Source organism: Glycine max, chromosome 1 (genome assembly GCF_000004515.6).
Source record: "Glycine max cultivar Williams 82 chromosome 1, Glycine_max_v4.0, whole genome shotgun sequence".
Classification (NCBI taxonomy): Eukaryota; Viridiplantae; Streptophyta; class Magnoliopsida; order Fabales; family Fabaceae; genus Glycine; species Glycine max.
In genome coordinates, this window is record NC_016088.4 from 2,820,919 (window position 1) to 2,843,664 (window position 22,746).

General features: G+C 32.4%; 2 protein-coding genes, 1 long non-coding RNA gene and 3 other non-coding genes across 6 annotated transcripts; 4 read left to right on the forward strand and 2 right to left on the reverse strand.

Annotated features, from left to right (window-relative positions):
- The first annotated feature begins 1,932 nt into the window (after positions 1–1,932).
- Positions 1,933–6,247, forward strand: LOC100799836 (ribose-phosphate pyrophosphokinase 4). Its single transcript, XM_003517667.4, has 7 exons — positions 1,933–2,414; positions 3,412–3,727; positions 3,867–3,962; positions 4,352–4,420; positions 4,590–4,718; positions 4,845–4,944; positions 5,725–6,247. The coding sequence occupies exons 1-7, from the start codon at positions 2,032–2,034 to the stop codon at positions 5,856–5,858; spliced, it is 1,227 nt and encodes a 408-aa protein (XP_003517715.1). The 5' UTR covers positions 1,933–2,031; the 3' UTR covers positions 5,859–6,247.
- Positions 6,248–10,096: 3,849 nt separating this feature from the next.
- Positions 10,097–10,292, forward strand: LOC112997820 (U2 spliceosomal RNA). The gene has a single exon (XR_003262895.1). It is a non-coding gene; the product is annotated as a U2 spliceosomal RNA (small nuclear RNA).
- An 841-nt stretch (positions 10,293–11,133) lies between these two features.
- On the forward strand, positions 11,134–11,284 carry LOC112998000 (U4 spliceosomal RNA). Its single transcript, XR_003263051.1, has one exon. It is a non-coding gene; the product is annotated as a U4 spliceosomal RNA (small nuclear RNA).
- A 1,683-nt stretch (positions 11,285–12,967) lies between these two features.
- On the reverse strand, positions 12,968–16,344 carry LOC100800371 (uncharacterized). Its single transcript, XR_003265460.2, has 3 exons — positions 16,069–16,344; positions 14,647–14,795; positions 12,968–13,400 (listed from the first exon to the last, which is right to left on the reverse strand). It is a non-coding gene; the product is annotated as an uncharacterized lncRNA (long non-coding RNA).
- Positions 16,345–18,914: 2,570 nt separating this feature from the next.
- On the forward strand, positions 18,915–19,110 carry LOC112997924 (U2 spliceosomal RNA). The gene has a single exon (XR_003262973.1). It is a non-coding gene; the product is annotated as a U2 spliceosomal RNA (small nuclear RNA).
- Positions 19,111–19,336: 226 nt separating this feature from the next.
- LOC100802856 (peroxidase 28) lies at positions 19,337–21,545 on the reverse strand. Its single transcript, XM_003517518.5, has 2 exons — positions 20,974–21,545; positions 19,337–20,331 (listed from the first exon to the last, which is right to left on the reverse strand). The coding sequence occupies exons 1-2, from the start codon at positions 21,334–21,336 to the stop codon at positions 19,552–19,554; spliced, it is 1,143 nt and encodes a 380-aa protein (XP_003517566.1). The 5' UTR covers positions 21,337–21,545; the 3' UTR covers positions 19,337–19,551.
- Positions 21,546–22,746: the final 1,201 nt, after the last annotated feature.

Below are 22,746 nucleotides of genomic sequence, written 5' to 3' on the forward strand. Positions count from 1 at the left end.
TCTTTATTTTTGAATGAGAACATTTTTAACTAGTATTTGAAATGTTCTAGAAAAATTAAAATAAAAACTTGAATTTATAACAAAAAAGATAAGTTTAGTTTAAGTATTATAATTAGCAGTAAAAAAAAAATTATACCAAGCACATTGATCGACCAAAATTTGTTCTAACTTAACTATTTGTCTCGAGTCCAAGTCTTAATATACAATGTAAAAAATCCATATAAGTTGAAGTAATAAATTTAATGGAAAACATATTCATACATTTCCTTAAATTATTTTTATTATATGCTCAAAATCTAAAGGTAAAAGAAATAATTAATATTTTATTTAATGAAAGAAGCTACCTACTTGACAATTCAATTTTTATAAAGATTGAATACATTATTTAATAAAAAATTAATTATTTTAGGAGAATTTTATTGTCAATATATTAGGGAATAAATGACGATATAGAGAACAGAAATTAAGAAAGTAATTAATTAAAAAATTACTATACTAAAAAAGAAATTAAATAAAACTAAAATTTCATATCAATAATCTATATATTTAAAGTTTTCTAAATTGTTAATTTGTTCTTTTGATTATTTAATTAATTCAATTGAGCAATTTTATTATTAAAAGGTGCCGTTTGGTCCATTAATTTTCAAAATTAATGTAATGTTATCCTTTCCGTCCAATTGCAAAAAATAATGTTAACTTCTGTATGTGTAACACAATAAAAAAATGATAGGTATGGCCACATAGAAATCTCCTTTGAAAAATTTAACATTGCTTCAATTTTGAAAAATTAAGGCTATGTTTGATTGACAATAAAGAATGGAATAGAGTGAATCGAAATATAATAGAACATAATGATACAAATATAATAGATTAAAAATGTCATTTCATTGTTTAGATATTGTATAATAGAATGAAACAAAGATTTCATTCCATCATTTAGAAAAAAAAAAAACCAAATAGAATGAGTTATAACTTTTTAATTTCATGTTGTACTTACTTTAAAAACATTTTATATGTTATTTGTAGTTTAATTACTTTTTTTAATGTTGCTATTTTTTTTTGTTGCTTTCAATTTTATCTCAATATTAATAAATATTTCAATTGGTCATTTAATGGTTCAATTTAGTCCTTTTTTTTAAATGATGCAATTTCATCCTTTTCATTAGTAAACTCTAATAGCTTTAAGTCAATTTGGATAAAAAGAATCACATTATATTATTTTTAAAATTAAGGAATCGAATAAACTGTTTATTAATAATAGAATAAAAAAAGAATAACACTAAATAAGTAATTAAGCCTCACTTATATTATATTCTTATGTAATATAATTTTATTAGAACTATAAAGTTGAGTGAAAACGGTAAAATATGAATTAATAAAAACATGTGTCATGTTTTAATTTTGATATTTTAAAAATAATTTACTCATACTACAAATTATAATACCTCTCTTCAAAAAATTAAATAAACTAGAATACCTAACTCGGTAAATTAGCTATTTTAACTCTCTCGATCATCTTAAATTACTCATTTTATATATTTATTTGCACACTTAATTTTTTTTAAGACAACATACTTAAATTTTAGTATCCAAAAAATTACTTAATTTTCTTATCCATTTCAATTTTAAATTTTTTTATATTATAATTTAAATTATTTACTATAAATTCAATATATAATATATACATTTAAAAACATTTATGTTACACTACAAAAAAACCATTTATGTTAAAAATATTTATATATGCAATTGCTGAATTACATGTATAAAAACAACAATGTATTTCTTAAAAAAAATATTAAAAATACTAATCTAAGTTTTGTCCTACATCATGTTATACAATTAAAAAGAGATCTACACTAGTACAAGTAGGATTTAGAACTATTAAATCAAGCATGAAATATTATTTATTGTTTAAACTTTTTGTAGAATACAATATACTAGTACCGAACTAACTAGCAAAATATTTTCCAACTGTCCCCAAAAGCGAAAGCGATCTTCCAGTGAACAACCGGGCGGTTGTCGCCGACAATGGCGGCCACGCCACCCCTTCAGTCTTTCTCGGTTCTTCATTCAAACAAACCCTCTCACTCTCTGCTTCGCCCCTCTTCTAACAAAAACAGAACCTTTTTCTCTTTCACTTCGAATCTGAGGTGTGAGATCAAAGGCTTTGACTTCGAGAGCCACCGTGGTTGGACCATCGAGCGCGTCTCCGACATGAGCAAAGACTCCACCAATTCTCACACCAACCCTTCTTCTCCGTTGCTCTCCGTCTCCGCTGTCACCTCCGCCTCCCAATTCCCCACCAAAAATGCCAAAAAAGTTGTCCTTTTCTACTGCGCCGAGACCAAGGCCCTCGCCGAGAAAATCGCTGCCGAAACTGATGCCATTGAACTTCGTAGCATCTCTTGGGGGTTCGTTGCTTTTCGTTCACGTTGCACTTCTCGCCATGCATTCGTTGTCTGTTTTGGTTTCGATTTTGATCAATGTGGTGATTTCTGTCTGTTTTTTTTGTCTACTTCGAGTGCCCCATTTGGGTGAATTGCTGTGTTGTGTTGGAATTGATGTCTTGGTCTTTGCAATTTAGGAACTTGGATATGCCCATTACGGTTATTTTCCCTTGTCTCTGTTTTTCATCAACTTTGAGTGCCCCATTTGGGTGAATTGCTGTGTTGTGTTGGAATTGATGTCTTGGTCTTTGCAATTTAGGAACTTGGATATGCCCATTACGGTTATTTTCCCTTGTCTCTGTTTTTCATCAACTTTGAGTGCCCCATTTTGCTAAATTGCTCTATTCTGCTCGAATTGATGTCTCCATGGTTGCAATTTAGGAACTTGGAATTGATGTCTCCATGCATTCTTTGTTCCTCTCTTCTGTTTTGGTTTCGATTTTGATCAATGTAGTGATTTGTGTCTGTTTTTCGTCTACTTCGAGTGCCTCATTTGGGTGAATTGTCGTATTGTGTTGGAATTAATTCCTGGTGGTTGCAATTTAGGAACTTGGATATTCCCTTGTCTCCTGTTTTTCATCAACTTCGAGTGCCCCATTTAGCTTAATTGTTCTGTTGTGCTTGAATTGATGTCACCGTGGTTGCAATTTAGGAACTTAGAAATTCCCGTTACGGTTAGAAACTTAGAATTGTTCTAAATCCTACTAATCCTCCTATTTCCTTTGTAGGATAAGTCTTAAATGTATTTTATATTTCCAAGACATTAAATACATTACTTTTTCATTGTATTAGTAAGAGGATATAACATTACTCTATGCTTCTCTCATTGTAAATCTTGATGCCTGAGATTGAAGCTTAAGGCCTGTTTGTGTTTGTTTGTTTTGTTCTAGCTAGTTTGTGTTTTGAGTAAATTGTGTATGATTTGTTTCACTGAAGTACTCTGTGCAACTGAAAACTTCAGCAAGTTTCCTGATGGCTTCCCCAACATTTTCATTCCTAATGCTCAAGGAATTCGTGGGATGCACGTGGCTTTTCTGGCCTCATTCAGTTCTCCAGCAGTGATTTTTGAGCAGATTCCTGTTATTTATGCGTTGCCAAAACTGTTCATTGCTTCATTTACCCTTGTCCTTCCGTTTTTCCCTACGGGCACTTCAGAACGTATGGAGGATGAAGGAGATATTGCCACAGCTTTTACTTTGGCCAGACTTTTGTCAAACATACCCATTTCTAGGGGAGGACCTACCAGTCTGGTGACATTTGACATTCATGCCTTGCAGGTCTAATATGGGTGGAATTACTTTCTACAATTATTTTTTTCTCTCATTTTTTGGTTGGTCCTTGTCATGTTTTCCTTGTCTTTCTTTCTCAGTTGTGAAATTCCTGGCTTTAATTATTTGATTATTTGTTGCAATTCAGGAGAGATTCTACTTTGGTGATAACATTTTACCATGCTTTGAGAGTGGCATACCATTGCTTAAAAGAAGGCTCCAGGATCTTCCTGATTCTGATAACGTGAGGATTTTACGTGTATTTATTTCTTCTATTTGGGTCTCTGTTTTTATAGTTATTTTTTGGCATATAGTTCTGGTTTTTCCAGTATGCTTTTGTGAATTTTGATTATGGAAATTATGTTATGACTTAAGCACATGAGTAAACTCAACCCAAAAGACCAGTCTATTAAGTGGGGAGAGATTCATAACTTATTATCTCACTGAGCTTCCTATTCTACTCAATGTGGAACTCATAACAAATTACTGATCTTTTAGCTTGCAAGTTATAAAAGTGAAACAGACTGATATTTATATTTAATATATAAGATATAATAATTGAAAAGTGAATGAGAATCACTGTTTTTATACTATCTCAAATTCAATGACAACTGTAGTTTTCTTCTTTCTCAGATATCAGTTGCTTTTCCTGATGATGGTGCTTGGAAACGATTTCATAAGCAACTGCAGCATTTTCCAACGGTATTGTATATAGTTAATCTAACAATGTTTCTCAAATTCAGCAAAAGTTATAAATATCAAACCGGTACTAGTCTAGTGGCTTCTAGTTTGAGCTTTGAAGTCTGAACATAGACTAACTTGCTATGGTGGTTCCATCTGTTAGCACTTACACAGTGGATATGATATGCAGATAGTTTGTGCAAAGGTTCGGGAAGGAGATCAACGGATAGTTCGTATTAAGGAGGGAGACCCTAGGGGTCGGCATATTGTAATTGTTGATGATTTGGTTCAATCAGGTGGAACTCTGATAGAATGCCAGGTATAAACATCTGTGTATATGGATTCTTACATGGCACACAAGGTGAAATGTTATGCTGTTTTATTTATTGTAGTAAAGGTGCTTTCTCTGTATATCTTGTTAACTTGGTAATTTACCATCTTTCAGAAAGTCTTGGCAGCTCATGGAGCAACAAAGATTAGTGCTTACGTGACTCATGGTATTTTCCCAAATAAATCATGGGCACGCTTTGGACATGATAATGGGGGTATGCTTGCTTTACTTTGTTCATAAAGCCAAGTTCATTGTCTTTTTTTTCTTATAAAGAAAAATAAGTTCATTTTAAATGTTTATAAATTAATAATACAAATTGATGAACTTGTGCTGATATCAACTAGGTGCCACATGTTAACCTGTTTTCTTACATTAATTTGATTTAATTGAATTTCTTGTAGTTTTTTTTTAACATTTTAGTGGGCCTCAAGTTCTTCTATTAACATGTGGTCAGATGTCAGTTATCTTTAAGATCCTGCCAGTTTGAACCCTTTAATTTATTGTTTGGCACAAATATGCCAAACCTAGAACAGATGCCAATCAATTGTCTTTTAGACCATTGACCATTGACCATATGTTTACCATGATTTTGTTGTTATAGTTATAGTCAAGTTTCTAGTTTTTGCCAAGGTCTAACTCATGTCGGTACCTGTTCCACTTGTGAGTGGAATAGGCATTTAGATGGCTCATCATTGATGTCTGGTTAGTTGTTTTATATGGAGGAGTTTTAACATATTAGGATGAGCAGTTGTTCTTCTCACACTATTATGAACCATTCTTTCTTGTGATTGAACCTTCTCACAAATCTAGTATTGCTTTCAGTAACCAGTAATTACTTTTGAATTTTGAGTACTGTATTTGGTTAAAAGGAAAGAAGATACACTTCCATGTGTTAACAAGGCTTTTATTTCGAGCGTCAATCTAATATTAATTTAATGGCTTACAATTTACACTTTCTTTCTCACCTTCAGCCATTTCTGACTTTCATGCACAGGGCATCCAGAGTCTGCATTTACTTATTTCTGGATCACAGATTCATGCCCCTTAACAGTGAAAGACGTGATGAATAGGCCACCATTTGAGATTCTCAGCCTTGCAAGCTCCATATCTGCCAGTCTCCAAATCTGACAGGAACATACTGTCATTTTCATTTCATGCTCAAAATAATATGGAGAAACAAAGCGACCCAGTTAATAATAATAGTCAAAGTTGAGCTCTTAGACATTAGTATGCGGCTTATAGTAACAGGTAGACAAGGGAGTAGAAGACCGCACAAATTGGTTCAATCTTTAATAATATCTCCCCTCAACTTTGTCATCTAGTTTTGCCAAGGTTGTTGCTGCAACATCTACCTGGGTTGCTTTCATCTAGAAATTATTGCTGCTTAATGGTAGTCCATAGAATTCTGTTGTGTTAAAAACAATGTACTCTATCTTGTGGATTTTGGTAGTATCAATCGTGTGTCTCATCCTTACTCTATCTTGTCAAATTAAATAAATTATGATTTCAAATGTCCATCTTAAAATTTTTGTAAAGAACTTTCTGAAGATCCAAATTCTCAAGTACTAAAAGAATGCTTCATTTTAGTTTAAAGTTGTTTGAGGTCCTAACATTACAGTTTATAGATTTTAATTCCTCTTAATTGACAAGAGGTGTAAAATGAAAAAAAGGAAAGTTTTATCCACTGTTGACCGTTGATTTTAAGGTAGTTTAATTAAAATTAATGATAGATGCATTCTTTTTTTTTTTTTTTGACAAGGGGAAGATCATATATCATTTCATTCATAATGGTTGAGAAAATACAAGAGGAAATGTAATTAAAATCATGACTGCTAGCATAAAATCTTGATGCCCTTGCAAGATTGTGAGCAACAACATTAGCGTGTCTCCTTACATAACTCGCCCTAGAGTTGGTAATAGAAGATAAAATTTGCCAGCAATTGGACAGAATGGTATGGTAAGTGTTGGGACTAGTTGCAGTGGATACAAGATTATCAGAAATCATTTTACTGTCTGTCTCAAAGATGATATTATGAAGTTGCAATTCTGAAATCCATTGAAGAGCTTGGCATAGAGCGAAAACCTCTGCTTCAGATGTATGTGGAATGCCTTGGAAAGAGCAAGTTCAGGCCTTAATGAAAGTATCATTGGAGTTGCATTGGCGGAAGACTTTGCTGGTTGATGTTGCTGTTCTGTCAAACTGCGTGCCATTCTGATAAGAATTGCATGGGCAGATTGATTGCTGAAGATGGTTGAGTTTCTGAGTTCTCCCAAACTTATTGGTTTTTGGCTTTCCAAAGTCTCCAAAGAATGATGGCAACCTTGCTTTTGTGGTACGTTGGAAGTGTGCCAAGAAGATGGAAAATAAGCTGTTTAAAACCATTTGAGGATTCCATCAAGGGTTCTATGAAGCTCCATAGACCTGCTGCATTCTTATTTTATAAAGTCTACTAGCATTGACAATTAAATAATAATTAGGATTTCAATTCATACTAAGTGTGGGTAACTTTCATATTTTGTTAATACTTAATATTTTTAATAAAATTTTTAAAAAAAGATCAATTGAAAATAAAAGATGAAGTATAAAAGATGATAGATTTCAAAATTTATATGAAAACAGTGAAATGATAAGGAGACCTTTTAATTTATAAAATGTTTGCTTATTATAATTTAAAATAAAATAGAAAAGTCATGTGAATAGTATTAGATATAAAAAAATAATTTTTGTAATGTTAATTTTTTCATTATTTAAAATAAATTAAAAATGACATGGATAACATTTTGATGAGGATAAATTTAAATTTTGTATCAATAAAAATATTTGTAATTTATTATTTTTTTTATAGTTTAAAACAAAATTAAGATAAAAACATTACGTGAGGATAAGAAAAGTGAAAAGGACTTTTTTTTAACTTTTAAGTTATTGCAACTTGCAAGTGAAAGTCAGACACAGAGAAATGAGAATATATAAATAATGAACTAATTGAGAGACTTGAGAGAGTGAAAAAAGGTGGGAGTCTCATATTCTAAGTTTTGTACTTTAATTTATATATAAAATAGATTATTTTCTAACATTTTTTTAGTTAAAAATAAATAAGACTAAATCAAATTAACAAAAATCCAGTCATCAACTTATGATTGCCAACTAAACTCTAAAATACGATTCCAAATCCATAGCTAGCTATATTGAGTACCAGAGATAAAAATTTGCTTTGGTAAAATGTTTTTCTTTTCTCTCTTAAAACTATCTCTGCACTTTTTATTTATTCATTAAGTAATTAAGAATAATTTTAAGAAGTTACATGAGGCATGTAAACTACCTAAATATCCAAGATAGCTAAATCGACAAAGCTTGGGTGGCATCCAATGTACAGCATGAAACAAACAAGATTCTCCTTAACAAGATATAATAAGTATCAGAATTTTGATAGAGAATGCAAATCACATCCATTTTCATTTTATTTTCCTCTTTCGACATCTGTACTTGCACACGGTGGCTCCCAAACTTGATGAATTCTCCCTCCAACAATGGAACTTGCTCTTGCTTTGCATTCCCTCAATGGAGAGCTTTGATTACATATCAGAATATTGATAGGGAATGCAAGTCACACCCATTTGATGTGGCCAATGATCATAAATCTCAAAAAATAAAAGAGGAGTAGCAAAGAAGTAACTCATTGTAATAATAATTGATAAAAATGATGAATGGGGATATAATGATATCCTATTTATAGAACATGTATCTGTAACTAACTATGAAAAAATTAACTAACTAATCAACTATCTAATTATTTACTCTCATAATAATAACTGCAGCAACAATGTACTCTTGAAGCACCATGTGTTCTCAAGAATCCCAACATAAGGTTCACCAAAATGCATCCATGATTTAACATTTGCACTTGTGCTTTAGCAATCTACTCTTCGCCCTTAAGCTCTCCCTTAGCTGAGATCAAATAAAGACTGCTAGCATACAAGACAAGGATCAAATAACAAGTTTAGCATTTGATTCTTAAACTAAGCCACTCATTAAATGTCCATCACTACAGATACAAGTGTAATTTACAATTCTTAAACACTTATCCTTCATTAGCAGGATTTTTTTAATTAAAATAACTTAACAATTGTTTGCTATAACAAACTCTGGCTGTGCCAAAATTTTATTTTCGACCAATTCAAACTAGCAGAGCTTATGAAAACAAACCTTATCACATTGTCACATTTTTCTATATATTTGTGCCTGTAGCTGTAACTTTGCTATGAATTAGTACCAAATTGCGGTTTGAACCCAGCAAGGTTCCATTTTCTGTACAAAGGCAAGCAAGCCATACATTAACAGCAAGATAGTGCAGATGTTGGAAAATAAACTCAAGCTAAAGTAAAGCAAGTAGGATAAAAAGAATTAACACATTTTCATATGCCAAGAAGAGCAATGATGAGTAGCAATATACATCCCAAGATGAAGACCAAAGCCAACGTTTGAACCCGCCTTTACAAATTACTGAAGGATGTTTCTTTATATGCTCCCTTGTCCTCATAAATGGGGAGTTGCAGAGAAAATAACATGTTTAACCATTGAGCCATTCCAATTTCATTGTTACTAGTACAGTTACACAGATAAGATATCAGTACCATCAGAAAACATTTACCAAAATAACAGTATACATTTAGTAGACTTTGCTGGATGCCAACAAAAAGATGAATAACCATGACCAAAGACAGGACTTTTCATAAAACCCACTTTTCTTTAAATTTTAAATAAAAAACATACAAACATCAACAAAACTCTCCTAGGTTATGTTGTTGATACCACTGATAATTCACTATGGTGTGCTTGTTCCCATGCTTGAGGTTTGACATATGGATCCATAGTTCTTCCTCATTCTATACTGTACTTGAAATCTGAGAAAACTGTATAGTTGCCATTTTCATTTCTTTTGTAAAAAACCTGGACTCAAGTAGGTGGACGGACATTGTTCCAAAATAACTAGCATGAATTTTTAATTTACAATATGGATAAGAAATTCATATAAGAAATACTCACAGAATCATGTTCTCTTAGTTAAACCTTAATTCGGCAGGGAACAATCCTATCAGTTCTAACCATCCATCATGATGATTAGGAACGTTCCGGAGAAGAATCAACATAGTAGGCAATAGTAACATATCCAAGCAAAATACTTGGAAGATACGAAAGTGTTTGAAATCAGTTATTAGTTTCACGTTTGATAAAATTGCTGATTTAAATTTTTGACTGTTGCTCTCGGCTAGGAATGTTGCAAGCGAAGAAGTCCCACATTTGTCAGAACATTGGCAGGCAGCTGAAGCTCACTGTATAAAAATGGAGTACTTGGATAGTTGAAAGCATACCTTTCTCGGCCTTTTGGCTAAGATCAAGTGTAGTATCTGTTCTTATCAGTTTAATATCTGATATGTGGACCATTGGTCCACACGATATTAAATTTATTTTTTGAGGGAGAGGGTCCATCACAGTAGCTTGCTACTGGGATTCTCGAGCGTCGCTCTTGTCTTGCACTACTGCAAGTGCCTGGCGCATCCCACCTAAAACAGTTCAATTTGACCACAGTTTCTGGCGATGAGAATCTGTACTCAGCCCAGTGTCGAGGATCCATTATAAGGTTAAATTATGTGCATAAACCACTTTTGATGCAAGATTTGTTGAGTGTTCATTTACTGTAGGTTGTCATTCCACTAAGAGGATAAGTACAATAACTAGAACATTGGTTTTCTGAAACAAGACATCAATTTTGATTTCTGGTTATTATGGTTGTCTTGAAGCCTCATGTTGTCTGAACAAACATAAGGATGCAAGAGATGATAAAAAACAAACTAAAATTGGGCAGCAATCATTAATGAAATTGGGCTTTGTTTTCATAAGGGGCTTTATTGTATTATCCATTTCCATCCTTCTGGACGCAACGTTTTAGTTTGTGACAGCAAATGGTCGAGGTTCACATATAAGTTGCATTGCAGACTAGTAGGGTATTGGCACATTTTGGATAAACATTGTGAAACAAGAGTTGACCATTGGGTCCTTCTTTGATAGTTTGAATGATAATTAGTAAGGACGAGATTGCTTTTGCAGAAGCTCAGCAAGCCAGGGAGAGATTACCATAGAAGAAAGTTCAAAGGGCAGAGAAATTGAATAAGAGGGAAGAAAATGGTCCTGAATACAGTTTAAGAGGCTATTGTTGGATACTTCACATGTCCCGAAATGAATATATTGACAAAAATAGTGAAAGCCACTGCACTATGCCATGGTAAAAATAATAATCAGGTCAGCTTGAGGTGGCTCGTTGGCTGAAGTCCCACATGGACTAAAGCAAGAGATGAAACTGACAGACGCTATTATAAAAGGAGTTATCAGACACAGTGGCAAAGCATCTTTGCGCTTGGGGCAATGACGCAGCTAGTGAGGTTCTAACCGAGGCGCGTCTATTGCTGGTTGAAAACTATTTCCAAACCCCCTCTTAGGCCTGGGTTCAGCCCTGGCCTTCGAGAATTTCTGGAAGGGCTCCCTTAGGGGTAAAGCCCTACAATGTTTAGTTAAATTTTTCTGTTTATGGCATCAATTTATAATAATATCATTACTTAAACCTGATATGTTAATGGAGTTTATTTTTTCTACTCCAACTTTCATTTTAGACATTAATTTATGCACCATTCATTTCTTCTAATTTTCTAAATGTGTCATCAGTGATAAAAACATATTTTGTCTGCTTCTTCTAGAATTTAAAAAGTGAAAACGAAAACAATCTAGTTGTTCCCCCATTTCCCAGTTTTAAAAACAAATTGAACATAGTTTTAAAACTATTTTAAAAAAGAACTTTATGGTTTTTTTTTTAATTTTAAAAATAGTTAATAAACAACCTAAATTTTGTGAGACTTGTTTCTTTTAAGTTGAGTAAAGAACACCCATATTATATAACATGATTGATATAGAATCTTATTCCGAACATGTGACTAGATATATTGATAAACGTCTCTACCTGTAATATATTACAAACCTTCGGAACTAGACTGAAAAATCAGTAATTGAAAAAGTAAAAAAAAAAAAAACAATAAAATTGAAAAATAAAAAAATGATTGAATTTCATATCCTATGTTGAAAACTAATCCACTGAATTGAATTTTGTTGTGTATTCAAGATCATTCAATAATTAATTATATGTTCATGTATTAAAGAACTTGTATGAAAAGAAATTTAATATTTTATTGTATTTGCTCTTTGTGAGATTATAATATTATCTTTAACTTACAATTATTTTAAAATGTTGAGTTATATATGAGATGTGACGTTGGATTAATTTGTTTATTTCATCAATAATTTTAATATTTGTAGAGTATTTTTCAAAAATTTGAAACCAATGTAATCCAAACAAAATAATTTGGATTGAAATTTATTTGATTATAAATTCAAACCAATTGATGATCAAAGAACAAAATTGAAGTGACCGAATTAAATGACCCCCTCAAAATCGATCGAATCCAATATATTAACCCCAGTTACTGAATATAGTCCAAGCATTGTGTAAACGCTTGAATATTTAACGGGAAAAGTGATACTATTATCATACAAAAAATACTCGTTAGCATATTTGCGTAATCTTCATATAATTAAATGTTATTAATTACTTTGTGATAATGAAAATTATAATAATAAGGGTGTGCTTGGAAAGGTATGAAAATTAGATGATTTCAATAATCAATTATACGGATAATTGATTATTGTTTTAATCAATTATAATAAGTTATAAACAGCTAAAATAGGAGAAAAACAACTGAAATGAGAAAAAAAAAATAAAGCTTTCCATATACAGATTGGAAATACGTGAAACGAAGGATCAAACTTAGCTGGTGCATATAGTATGGCATTATAACACCTTTAAATAAGTGTTTATTCTTGACACTTGAAATTGCTTTCACTGCAACACCCCATGCAGCTAGTGATATAATGCTTGGCATACCGATAAATAAAGAGTAATTAATATCAATGCAACACTGTACACACAAATACTAACTCAAACACATGAGAGGAGGCGAAGGAAATTTCAAGAATCCTCTCTCAGTACAAATTATATTTGGTCATTTTTTTTACATTGTTACAACTTGTTTTCACAATGCACTTATCTTGAACCTGTGGTAAAAAATTGATGGTGCTGTAATATTTCTTTTGTGGCACCTAACAACTGAGATGGAGTAGTGTGGCTCCCATCTTTTACAGCAATTAATATATATTTTTATTTACAACCAAAGGTATAAAATGTGGTGCATAAATAACATTACTCAAACCAATTTGCAACACAATATCATCTAAAAAGCTGCAAGTATGAGGAATGATATATCTACACACCATATTGATATTTATGTAATTCTCAAGAATATCATTCCAAAATATACTTAAAAGTTTGTATTTTGATCCAGGGGTAAGTGATTTTGGGTTAAGGACACTATTGGTGAAAGCACTTCAAATTTACAGTTTAGCGTTGTAAAAGACAGGAAGCTAACAAAAGAAAAATCATGACTGTAAGTGTGCATTGTGGCTGATGCCTCCAGGCAGCAGCTAAAACTACGAATCCTGATCTCGACTCATCTCTTGCAAAACCAAATAATCTTCAGCCTCACCAAACCATTTGTACCTTCGTTTTGCTACATAATCATAGAGTAAGTTAGTGGCAAGTATGACAGTACTCGCAATGCAGCTGCAGAGTCATAACTCACAATGAGATTGACACACAAAACCAAGTAGAAAGAAGCATAGTGGTGAAAATATAATTGACAAAAGCTCATTTGTGATGCATATTAATCTAAATATTTATCTGAAATTTGTCTTAAACATGATCCAGATTCTCGATGCCCTTGGCAAGACCACTCTACATTCAGATTGAGAGTTTATTCATCATAAAATATGGCAGAATATGAACTTTACCAGAAAATTTACAGGTTTTGAGAAACAATTACAAATTCTAAAATGTTAACAGTTGAGAGTTTAACAGTGACAGTCCATAAAAATACTTGAAGATGATAATTATTATCAACAATCAAGATTCTAATTTGGACAAAAGACTACAGTTTTAACCTGACTTGGTTATTAACAAAACAATGAGAAAGAAAAATGAGATTAGAAAGTGCCCAAGCTTAAACTTCATTCAATATGGTACAACAAAAGTCTTACCCATTATGTGAGGTCGGGACTTTATTCAATATGGTATTACTGTATTAGAATAAATCAATAAAATAAGTTTCCCCCTCCCCCCAAAAAATGGAAAAATTAAGGAGATTTTGAAATGAATCAAATGACTGAGACTTCCATTCCATGCACCCAAAGGGAAAAGAGACAACAAATTTGATAAGAAAAAATCATAAAAAAAAAAGTCTTAGCAGAACTAAATCATTGATGCGATGATTTGCAAATAAAATTCTACAATGTAATGAGACTGTTCCTAGAATAATAACAGAGAACCCAAGAAAAATATTCCATCAAAGCAAAATGCTTTACAGTTCAGTTAGATATTATTTTAAAAATTAAATAACCCATGCCTATTCTTTCACAGATATAAATTTCCCTACACCAACAGTGAGAGCCTCGGGTACACTAGGCCACTCTTTCTACACATTGTGGAGCATTTCTGACTTGATCAGTTCAACACAGAAATTTATCAATGCTAAATTGAATTAGTTATATTTAGTATCCATGTGCAAAGACCTAAAAACACATGATACAGAGCAGATCTCAGATTGGTCCTTCCTAAGTTACTAGAGATCCACTTGATTAAAGTTAGAAATTTATGTGTAGCCAAAGTTATGCAGTAAAATAGTCTGAACAAAGTTTTTTTTTTTTTAAAAAAAGAATGGATAACACTGAAGTAAATCAAATAAGAAAGAAAATTCTAACCAGTGGATCCCTGAGAGTATACATTGAGGCCTTCAATGAACAAAATGCAAAGCAGGACATCCTCTCATTCAAGACCACAAGCTCTCAAATAGGGCTCAGCAGCATCAGACTGAACACAACAAAATTTGATCTTTCTATCCTTGTCTGCTCTGATTACCCATTTCGCTCTTGTCAATGTACAATTATATAAAATTGTAATACAAAACACAAGTCTACATATTAAAATTTGTACTATGCAATGGAATATAAAAAATTAGAAGAAATCTGGAACAATGCTTATGATAGTCCAGAGTAGGGTTGAGGGGGAGTGGCAAAGACTTTTCTGACAAAAGGAGGTGAAACTAGTTTTTTCTTTGTTTTTTGTCCATAATTTTTTTTATGAAAATCAATGACAAACCAGCGATGTCAGATATTAAAAACATCAATCAAAGAACCACAACTAGAAGTGTTATAATTTTATTATTTTATAACAACTAAAACTTAGTATAACACCTCTAGTTTCTCCAAGTCTATCTTGTAGAGATAGTTTCCTTCCCACAACTAAACCTACCCTCAAGAAACTACATAAATTATACTCTAGTCTTTAAGATTATTTCCGCATAAAATGAAAATAGCTTAGTGGAAAACTCACTGCTCAGCTGAAATAATCCAGCAAGTTGACATTGATTATCAGATGCTAATATAATAATACAAATGTTCAAAGGATGAACAAACAAGGGTCAGCAATTTCTCCAACATCATCTAAACATCTTCAATCCCTATTACATGGAATAGTCAAATTGTCATCTACCATGGATAGCAATTAAAGGGACCTAAATTCTGCAACTCCTCAGCTAAGATTTAAGAATACTCCTAGCTATTTGTCTCTCTTCGATCACAAGGCTGTATAAAAATGCAAGGAATCTGAATAAGTTAAACTAATAACGACCATAAAACAGAAAAAAAAAACAACCTTATAGGAGGGTAACAAAATTCCAAAAACAACTAGAACATTTGTCACCTATGTTCAAGGTTTTAAAAAATGGTATGCGACCACAATTTCGGCCGCAATGTCAAGGTTTTAGGAGTCTCCGCGTAGGCGATTGCATCAGCTGCATTTGTCTATAATTCCCCACAACATCAAGGATTGTGATGAAACTGCTGCGACCGCAATAGCAATTTAGAAACTTTCCTATGCTAGCAGACTACTTAGTTAATTATCTTAAAACATTAAATTTATTAAGCTTTCCCAAATTGCCAAATTCTTGGAGCAGCTTCGATACATACATACCCATTAATAAAGGTGACATTTTTATTCTACCCGAGGCAGTGAACAAGCAACGAGTTGGATCAAACGAAACACCAAACCTCATGAATTGAATAGGAAGTTAAAACAGAGTGATGATCCTGAAGAACGAAGAAGTGGGAAAGGGAAATGAATACCTCTGTGGCAGAGATGGGAAACGGCGTCGTAAAGTAGCACTCTGGGCTGAAGCAGAGTGGGGGTGGTGATGCCCTTCAACACCGAAGAAGCAGAGTTGAAACAGCGAACCCATTAAACCACCCTCTCTCTATTGGTGTCTTCATTAAGCTTGCGAGTTCTGTCTTCATCCTAATGTTCATCTTCTTCTTGCGCTCGCTGTGTGTAGCAAAAAGTTTCAACATTGAACCTTGTGTTCAACACTGTCTCGTGTTCTAACAATTACTTTCTGGTCCACTTAGAATTATTATTACTAATATTAGTTGAAGAAATATACAATTTGGTCTGGAAATTTCTATTGCATTTTACTTTCTGATGAATAAAAAATTATTTTCTTAAAGAGTGAGCTTATTAATTCAATTAATATTTTACAACAAATTTAATTAATATTTTCGTCCGTATAAATAAATATTTTATAAATAGATTATATTTAAAGCTTATGATAACTAGTAAAAGTAAATATTTTTGAATATATTAAATTTACAATGGACAATTTAAGCTGTGATATAAAGTTATTTTAATTACTAACAATGTTCATAAAATTTTATTGAAATACAATTCAGAGATGGAGATAAAAAAATGTAAATTAAAAAATAGACAATTACAAAATTAAGTATTAATTATGTAAATAAAGATAAAGGAATCTAATTTGAGATGACTAAGACTAATTTTTAAAATTAGGCATAGTAATGTATGAATGCATTTAAAGAAAGGAAAAAAAGATAATAGTGAAACAATAGATACTATATATCATATACTAACAAGTGTTATGTAAGTGGTAACGGTTTGTCTCCCTTAATTAAGTGGTCTAGAATTTGAATCTTGATTTTGAGAATGAAATAAACCGTGTTTAAAAAAAATACCCATCATATGTGTATTTATACTTTTTAACGAAAATTAGTCAATATTTAGTAGAACTATTTCATACCAATATGATAGTATGATAAAAAAAATACTAATATCATGTCAATGTGAAGAATTTTTAGTTTTTGTATTTGCATTATTATTAAATCAAAATTGATATATTTTATAAGTTTGCTTAGTTTAAATAAACGTCTTTAAAAGTCATATTTATTATAATTTATAATTTTTGCATGTTGATTGTATAAATTTTCTATATTCACACTAGATAAAAATTAAACTCATTAAAAAATCCAATTAAATAAAAATTAAATATAATAGAAATCGTTAAGAGATCTAATTCAATCTAATTCAATTGGTTGAATAAGATGTTAAGTTATTATAATTTTTAAAATTATCTTTGATTCAATATAATCTTAACTCGGTCACAAAAAGAGTTAGGAAAAATATATATGTTTGATTCAATCTTTTTATTTTTTGGGTAGTGTAGGAGCCTTTCAGAGCATGATCACTCTCAATGACCTCTTTGGCCTTATATAGAGCTACACATATATGTTTTCTGCACCATCAACAGTTCAACACCAAGCAAGTGAGAATTCAAGATAATTTGATCGTATGTTGGTCCCCTCTCTCAATGGAGAGCTGCTAAAAATCAATTAAATGTTCTTCGACACAGTAAATTTCAAAAGGAAAAAAACTCCAATGCATCATTGCAAGAATGAACTCTCACTAAAAGAAATGTAAAATGATGAGACTGAAGCATATAGCTGAATACATTCAGAGGAAAAATAACATACAAATATAAAAGGATTAAAGATTATGGATAGCATAATAAATAGTATCCAAATTATAATATTCAATGTTTGTGCTTGCAAGCTGAGTATAGCAAATTCACTAGGAGAAAGGACCTCACCAGAGCCCATCAAGAGAAAAATAATATTAAAATTGCCCAGGCATGGAGCATTAGAATTGTTTAATATTTACAAATCGGAACCATCAACAGCTTTCCTCGGTTTAATTTAACTGTCCCTCATCATTTGATCTGTCTCACATGATTTTTAGAAGCCCACAGAAACTTAAATATATTGAAACCAACAATGCTCAATCTTTTTGTACAGAGGCAAGTAGACATTATGTTAATATCAAGATAGTGAAGATGTTGCCAAATAAACTCAAGCCAAATCAAAGGAATTTGGATACCAAGAATTAACACATGCTCATATATCAGCGAGAGCAACTATGATTAATGATACACATGATGTATAACACATCCCAAAACCAGACTACAAAGTCTGAATCCCACATTTAAAAATTGCAGGAGGATTTTTCTTTCTATGCTACATTATCCTAATTAATGTTATTAACCCCTTGATTGAGTCATTCCAATTTCATTGTTAAAAGTATACACACACCATAAGCAAACATGTCCCAATATAACAACCTACTTTGACTGTTGCCAACAGGTAGATGAATTACCATGACCAAAGACTGCACATTTTCGCAATACCACTTTCCAAAAAGCATCAAAACATCAACACAACGGTACAATAAGTTGATACCACCGATAAATCAATACTCTCAAATGATTTAGTGGCTGCTGATTCCATATCTTGTTCTTCTAGCCATCTTAACCACTCTTCATCACAAGTCTTATCAGTTTGAACCATCCATGGTTAGCAAGGGCCTGGAGAAGAATCAGCTTAATAACTAATAGTAACACATCCAAGTAAAATATCTGTGGAAAGATTACTTGTTTGAACTCAATTATTAGTCTCAAGTTCGAAGAATATTGGATAAACTCAACTGCCGATTTAAATTTGAAAATGTTGTTCTTGTGTAGAGATTTTAGGAGCATCTGACACCAGTGACAAAGTCCCACATTTGTCAGAACACTGACAATCAGCTAATGCTGACAGTATAAAAGTGGAGTACTTGGAAGGTTGAAAGCATACCTTTCTCGGCCTTTTGGCTAAGATCAAGTGTAGTATCTGTTCTTATCAGTTTAATATCTGATATGTGGACCATTGGTCCACACGATATTAAATTTATTTTTTAAGGGAGAGGGTCCATAACAGTAGCTTGCTACTGGGATTCTCGAGCGTCGCTCTTGTCTTGCACTACTGCAAGTGCCTGGCGCATCCCACCCAAAACAGGAGGCTAGTCTTAGTAATTTTTTTTATTTAAGTACATTTGGGTGCTAAAAATTGATTCGTAAATCTGCCCAAACCTGACTGAGGAAGCGTAAAACAAAAGAAAATGGGGATTAAAAGATTAGCGCATATTGGAATTATTTAATAATATCCATGATTTATGAATATTTTTTTAATAAACAGTAAGGTAAGTATTTCTATAAAATACTCATTTCATAGCTTGATGAAAATCAGCTTTTGAATATTTCTTCTATAGTGCTTCACATTCATAACTAATAAAATGCCGTTGGCTGTTAATACATAAATGACAGAAATTCCACATGAAATGAAACCAAGTAAGGAGGCACCGATCATAATCACTATCAAGAAAATGCCCCCATAAAAAAAATAAAGAATAACAAATTTAGTTAAACATGATCTCCATACATGCCATGCTTAATTGGTGGACCTACAAATCTTCCTCACCTCACCTTCATTCCCTGTGAGCACATTCAAAGAACTCATCTTAAGCATGACCTCAGGAAATCTCCTGGGGAACAAGCTAGCGTCATGTGCAAACTGTTGCACAATTGGCAAAGTCCTAGGATCTTCCAATATATGCGAATCTGTAATGAGCAAAGTTCTCTTTCTCTCCACCATATCCTTGTAGAAGAGGTTATCAAGCACAGTTGGTGTTGCATCAAAGTTCACTGGGGGGTTCCGGTACTTAGGTGTATTAAGATTAGGGCATGCCTTTCTTAATTCCTCAAGCACTTCCACAGTAAGGGAAGGGTCTGGTTTCCCTGTGTTTTGGAAGTTGTATGCCCTTTCAATGAACAAGTCGCAATGAGCCATGCCGATCGAGTGTGCACCGAGTAGGATCACCATTTCTTCGATGTTGAAACCCTTCTTGTTGAAGAGTTTTACCATTTGTTCCATGGTCCAGTTTGGCATAGGGATGTTGTCGGTTTCTGCAGCGGTTGCAAGGGAAACGAGCGCGTCTCTACGGCCACCGAGGGGTTTCTGAGGGGCCAAACCCGCCATGGTCATTACCTCGTTGGCTGTAAATGCCAATGTGTCAGCGCATGACACGGTTTGAGGACACTGCTCCTCCAGCTTCAACTTTATTTCATCGATCATATCAGCTCCTTTGAGGAGTAGACCATTGACCATTGAACTTTTCTCCACAGCGTCGCCACTTGGCGAGTAATCTAGCAAGATGGATGCATCGCATCCCTGTTTATTTGATTCCACATGACCAAGTTCGGTTTAGAAACTCATCATCACAATGTCATTTCATATAACTATCTCTCATCAGTCAAACACTCCCAATATAAATACTAGCAAAACATCAATTTGGTTATGAAATTGGAACCACATGTCAATTTGATTCCTTAAATTAATATTACTAGTCACTTTAGTTGTTGATCAAAAGGATCCCACTCGAATAAGGTGAACAATGTACTTTAGAGGATGAGACAAGTAATCTCAGTCATTGATCGATGAAAAAAATTATGATTAATATTATGTATATACATGCATAACAAATCCCCAATATTATGTTGAAACAACAAGTATTGATTAAAATTTAGTTCTTTTGTCAATTTAAAGAGCGAATTAACACACTAACCAGAGATTAATTAAATTGAGCTATAATGTCAAATTCATGACCATATTGATTAATGACGGCTAACTGCTTTTTTTTGTTTTGTAATATTTGAACCAAATTGATGTTGTAACGTGTGAGTGTGTATATACATATACATATACATTATTGGGCTATAGTTATACGTATTGCTATTATAAACTTTGGTAATGATATGGTTTAATTATGGAGAAGAAAGACTATATGGTGTGCAATTGTTAGGGAAAACTTACATTAACGAAGCAGTCATGGAATTGAAGGCGGAGTAAGTTTCCGAGTGCGCCCGGATTGGTCTTAACAATCTTGGCAAGTGCATCGGCCACGATTTTTTGTGCATTAGGGCAAGTCTTAATGTAGAAATCTTGGCTGAGTATCTGAGGATTTTGGTCAGCCGCTTGTTGAGGCACGTTCTGTTGTTGAGACTCGTCATTAGGACCCTTTTGTGGCTTGTTCAGGTCATCTTGACGACCGAGAAACGGAAATAGAGAATGAAATGTTGATGGAAGTTTGTCGGGAAATCCCTCCTCGGCCTTGGAAGGAGCGAGGACCAAGAGCCACAATGAAAGGGTCGTAAGGAAGATCCGTGTCATTTTCATCTGATGATTAAAAACTCAATGTTCTATGGCACCAAAGAAACTGTTGTTTGAGGTACTTGTTATGGTTCTTGATGTTTTGTTTTTCTCTTAGTTATGGTGTTTGATTCAAGTAGCCATGGTCAGCTCTAGGACAACTTGTGATTGCAAGGAATAATGTAACAGTTTGAGGGTGCCACCGTTATAGATATGTCTATATGTAGTTGGATACCTTGGCCTTATTTCGTTCATTACCATTGGAAGGGAAATTAGAACAAAGTTAGAGTCAAAGAACTTTCTGAACCTCTATTTTTCTTTCCTTTTATATTCTTACTTGATTTGGTTAAAGAAAGGAATGGCGAGAGAAATTAGTTGTTCTAAACAGAGTAAAATAATGACCAGCCAGTAGTGTAAGAAAAAATTGATGATTCATTAGTTACAAAGCCCACGTATATGCAAAATGTTTAATGGCTTCTCCTGATCTTAGCCTGTATGAGTGCATATTTTCATAATACAAGGTAATTTTAATCGGCAACATAATAAATTATTAATATTAAAATGTTTAAATAAAATAATTTTGACTATTTATGATATTATCAAAATTAATACATGTTTAGTTTAGCTTTTAGAACCCAAAATTATGGCTTTGACAAAAGTTACACCCCGAACCACGGTTTTAAACTTCTTAGAACCTAACAAACATATTATATATAAAAGACTAAGAGTCTATTTGATAGCAAACATAAAGAGGTTAGAATAGGATACTATACTATATTATTTTAAATATATACTTTGGTGAGTTCATATGCTAGGATAATTTTTTTATTAGATTATTCTATTAGCGTAGTCTATATTGTTTATTAGTTAAAAATTTATCCCCAAAAGTTAGGTTAACGCGCGAGAGGTAAGATACGATAATTAAATTTGGTTTAAATTCTATTTCCATCCTTACAAATATATTAGATTTTATTTTTAGTCTTAATTTTATTTATAATCTCTATAATATTCAATTCTTTTATCTTTGTCTTTCTCATTAGTCTTTGTTAAAAAACTTATATTTTAATCAATAAATTGTTGATTTTTATAATAAAGGAACAAAAAATTGAATGTTGCAAGATTCATAAAAAAAAAATAAGAAGTTAAAGATTAATAGGTATATTGTTATCAATATTTTTTTTACTTCCAACTCTCCCACTTACAATGTGTTTCCTTTATATGTTTACCTTGTGATTGTTTTCATTATTATCACCTACGATCAAAGTTTTGATATTCTAATAATCATCATGATCTTTATTGTCATCATCACCATAGCTATTATGTCACTACCACAACCATCATCTTTATCATTACTATTATTATTTGTCATCCAACCCTACCACCATTATAATCATCAATATTATTAGCATCACCATTGTAATAATTGTTTTGGCCATG

Coding starts and splice junctions, on each gene's coding strand:
- LOC100802856 (XM_003517518.5), bottom strand. CDS start 21,336: ATGAAAATGACACGGATCTTCCTTACGACCCTTTCATTGTGGCTCTTG. Junction 20,332..20,973: donor TCCATGACTGCTTCGTTAAT/GTAAGTTTTCCC, acceptor TCAAATAAACAG/GGATGCGATGCATCCATCTT.
- LOC100799836 (XM_003517667.4), top strand. CDS start 2,032: ATGGCGGCCACGCCACCCCTTCAGTCTTTCTCGGTTCTTCATTCAAAC. Junction 2,415..3,411: donor CTTCGTAGCATCTCTTGGGG/GTTCGTTGCTTT, acceptor TGAAAACTTCAG/CAAGTTTCCTGATGGCTTCC. Junction 3,728..3,866: donor TTGACATTCATGCCTTGCAG/GTCTAATATGGG, acceptor GTTGCAATTCAG/GAGAGATTCTACTTTGGTGA.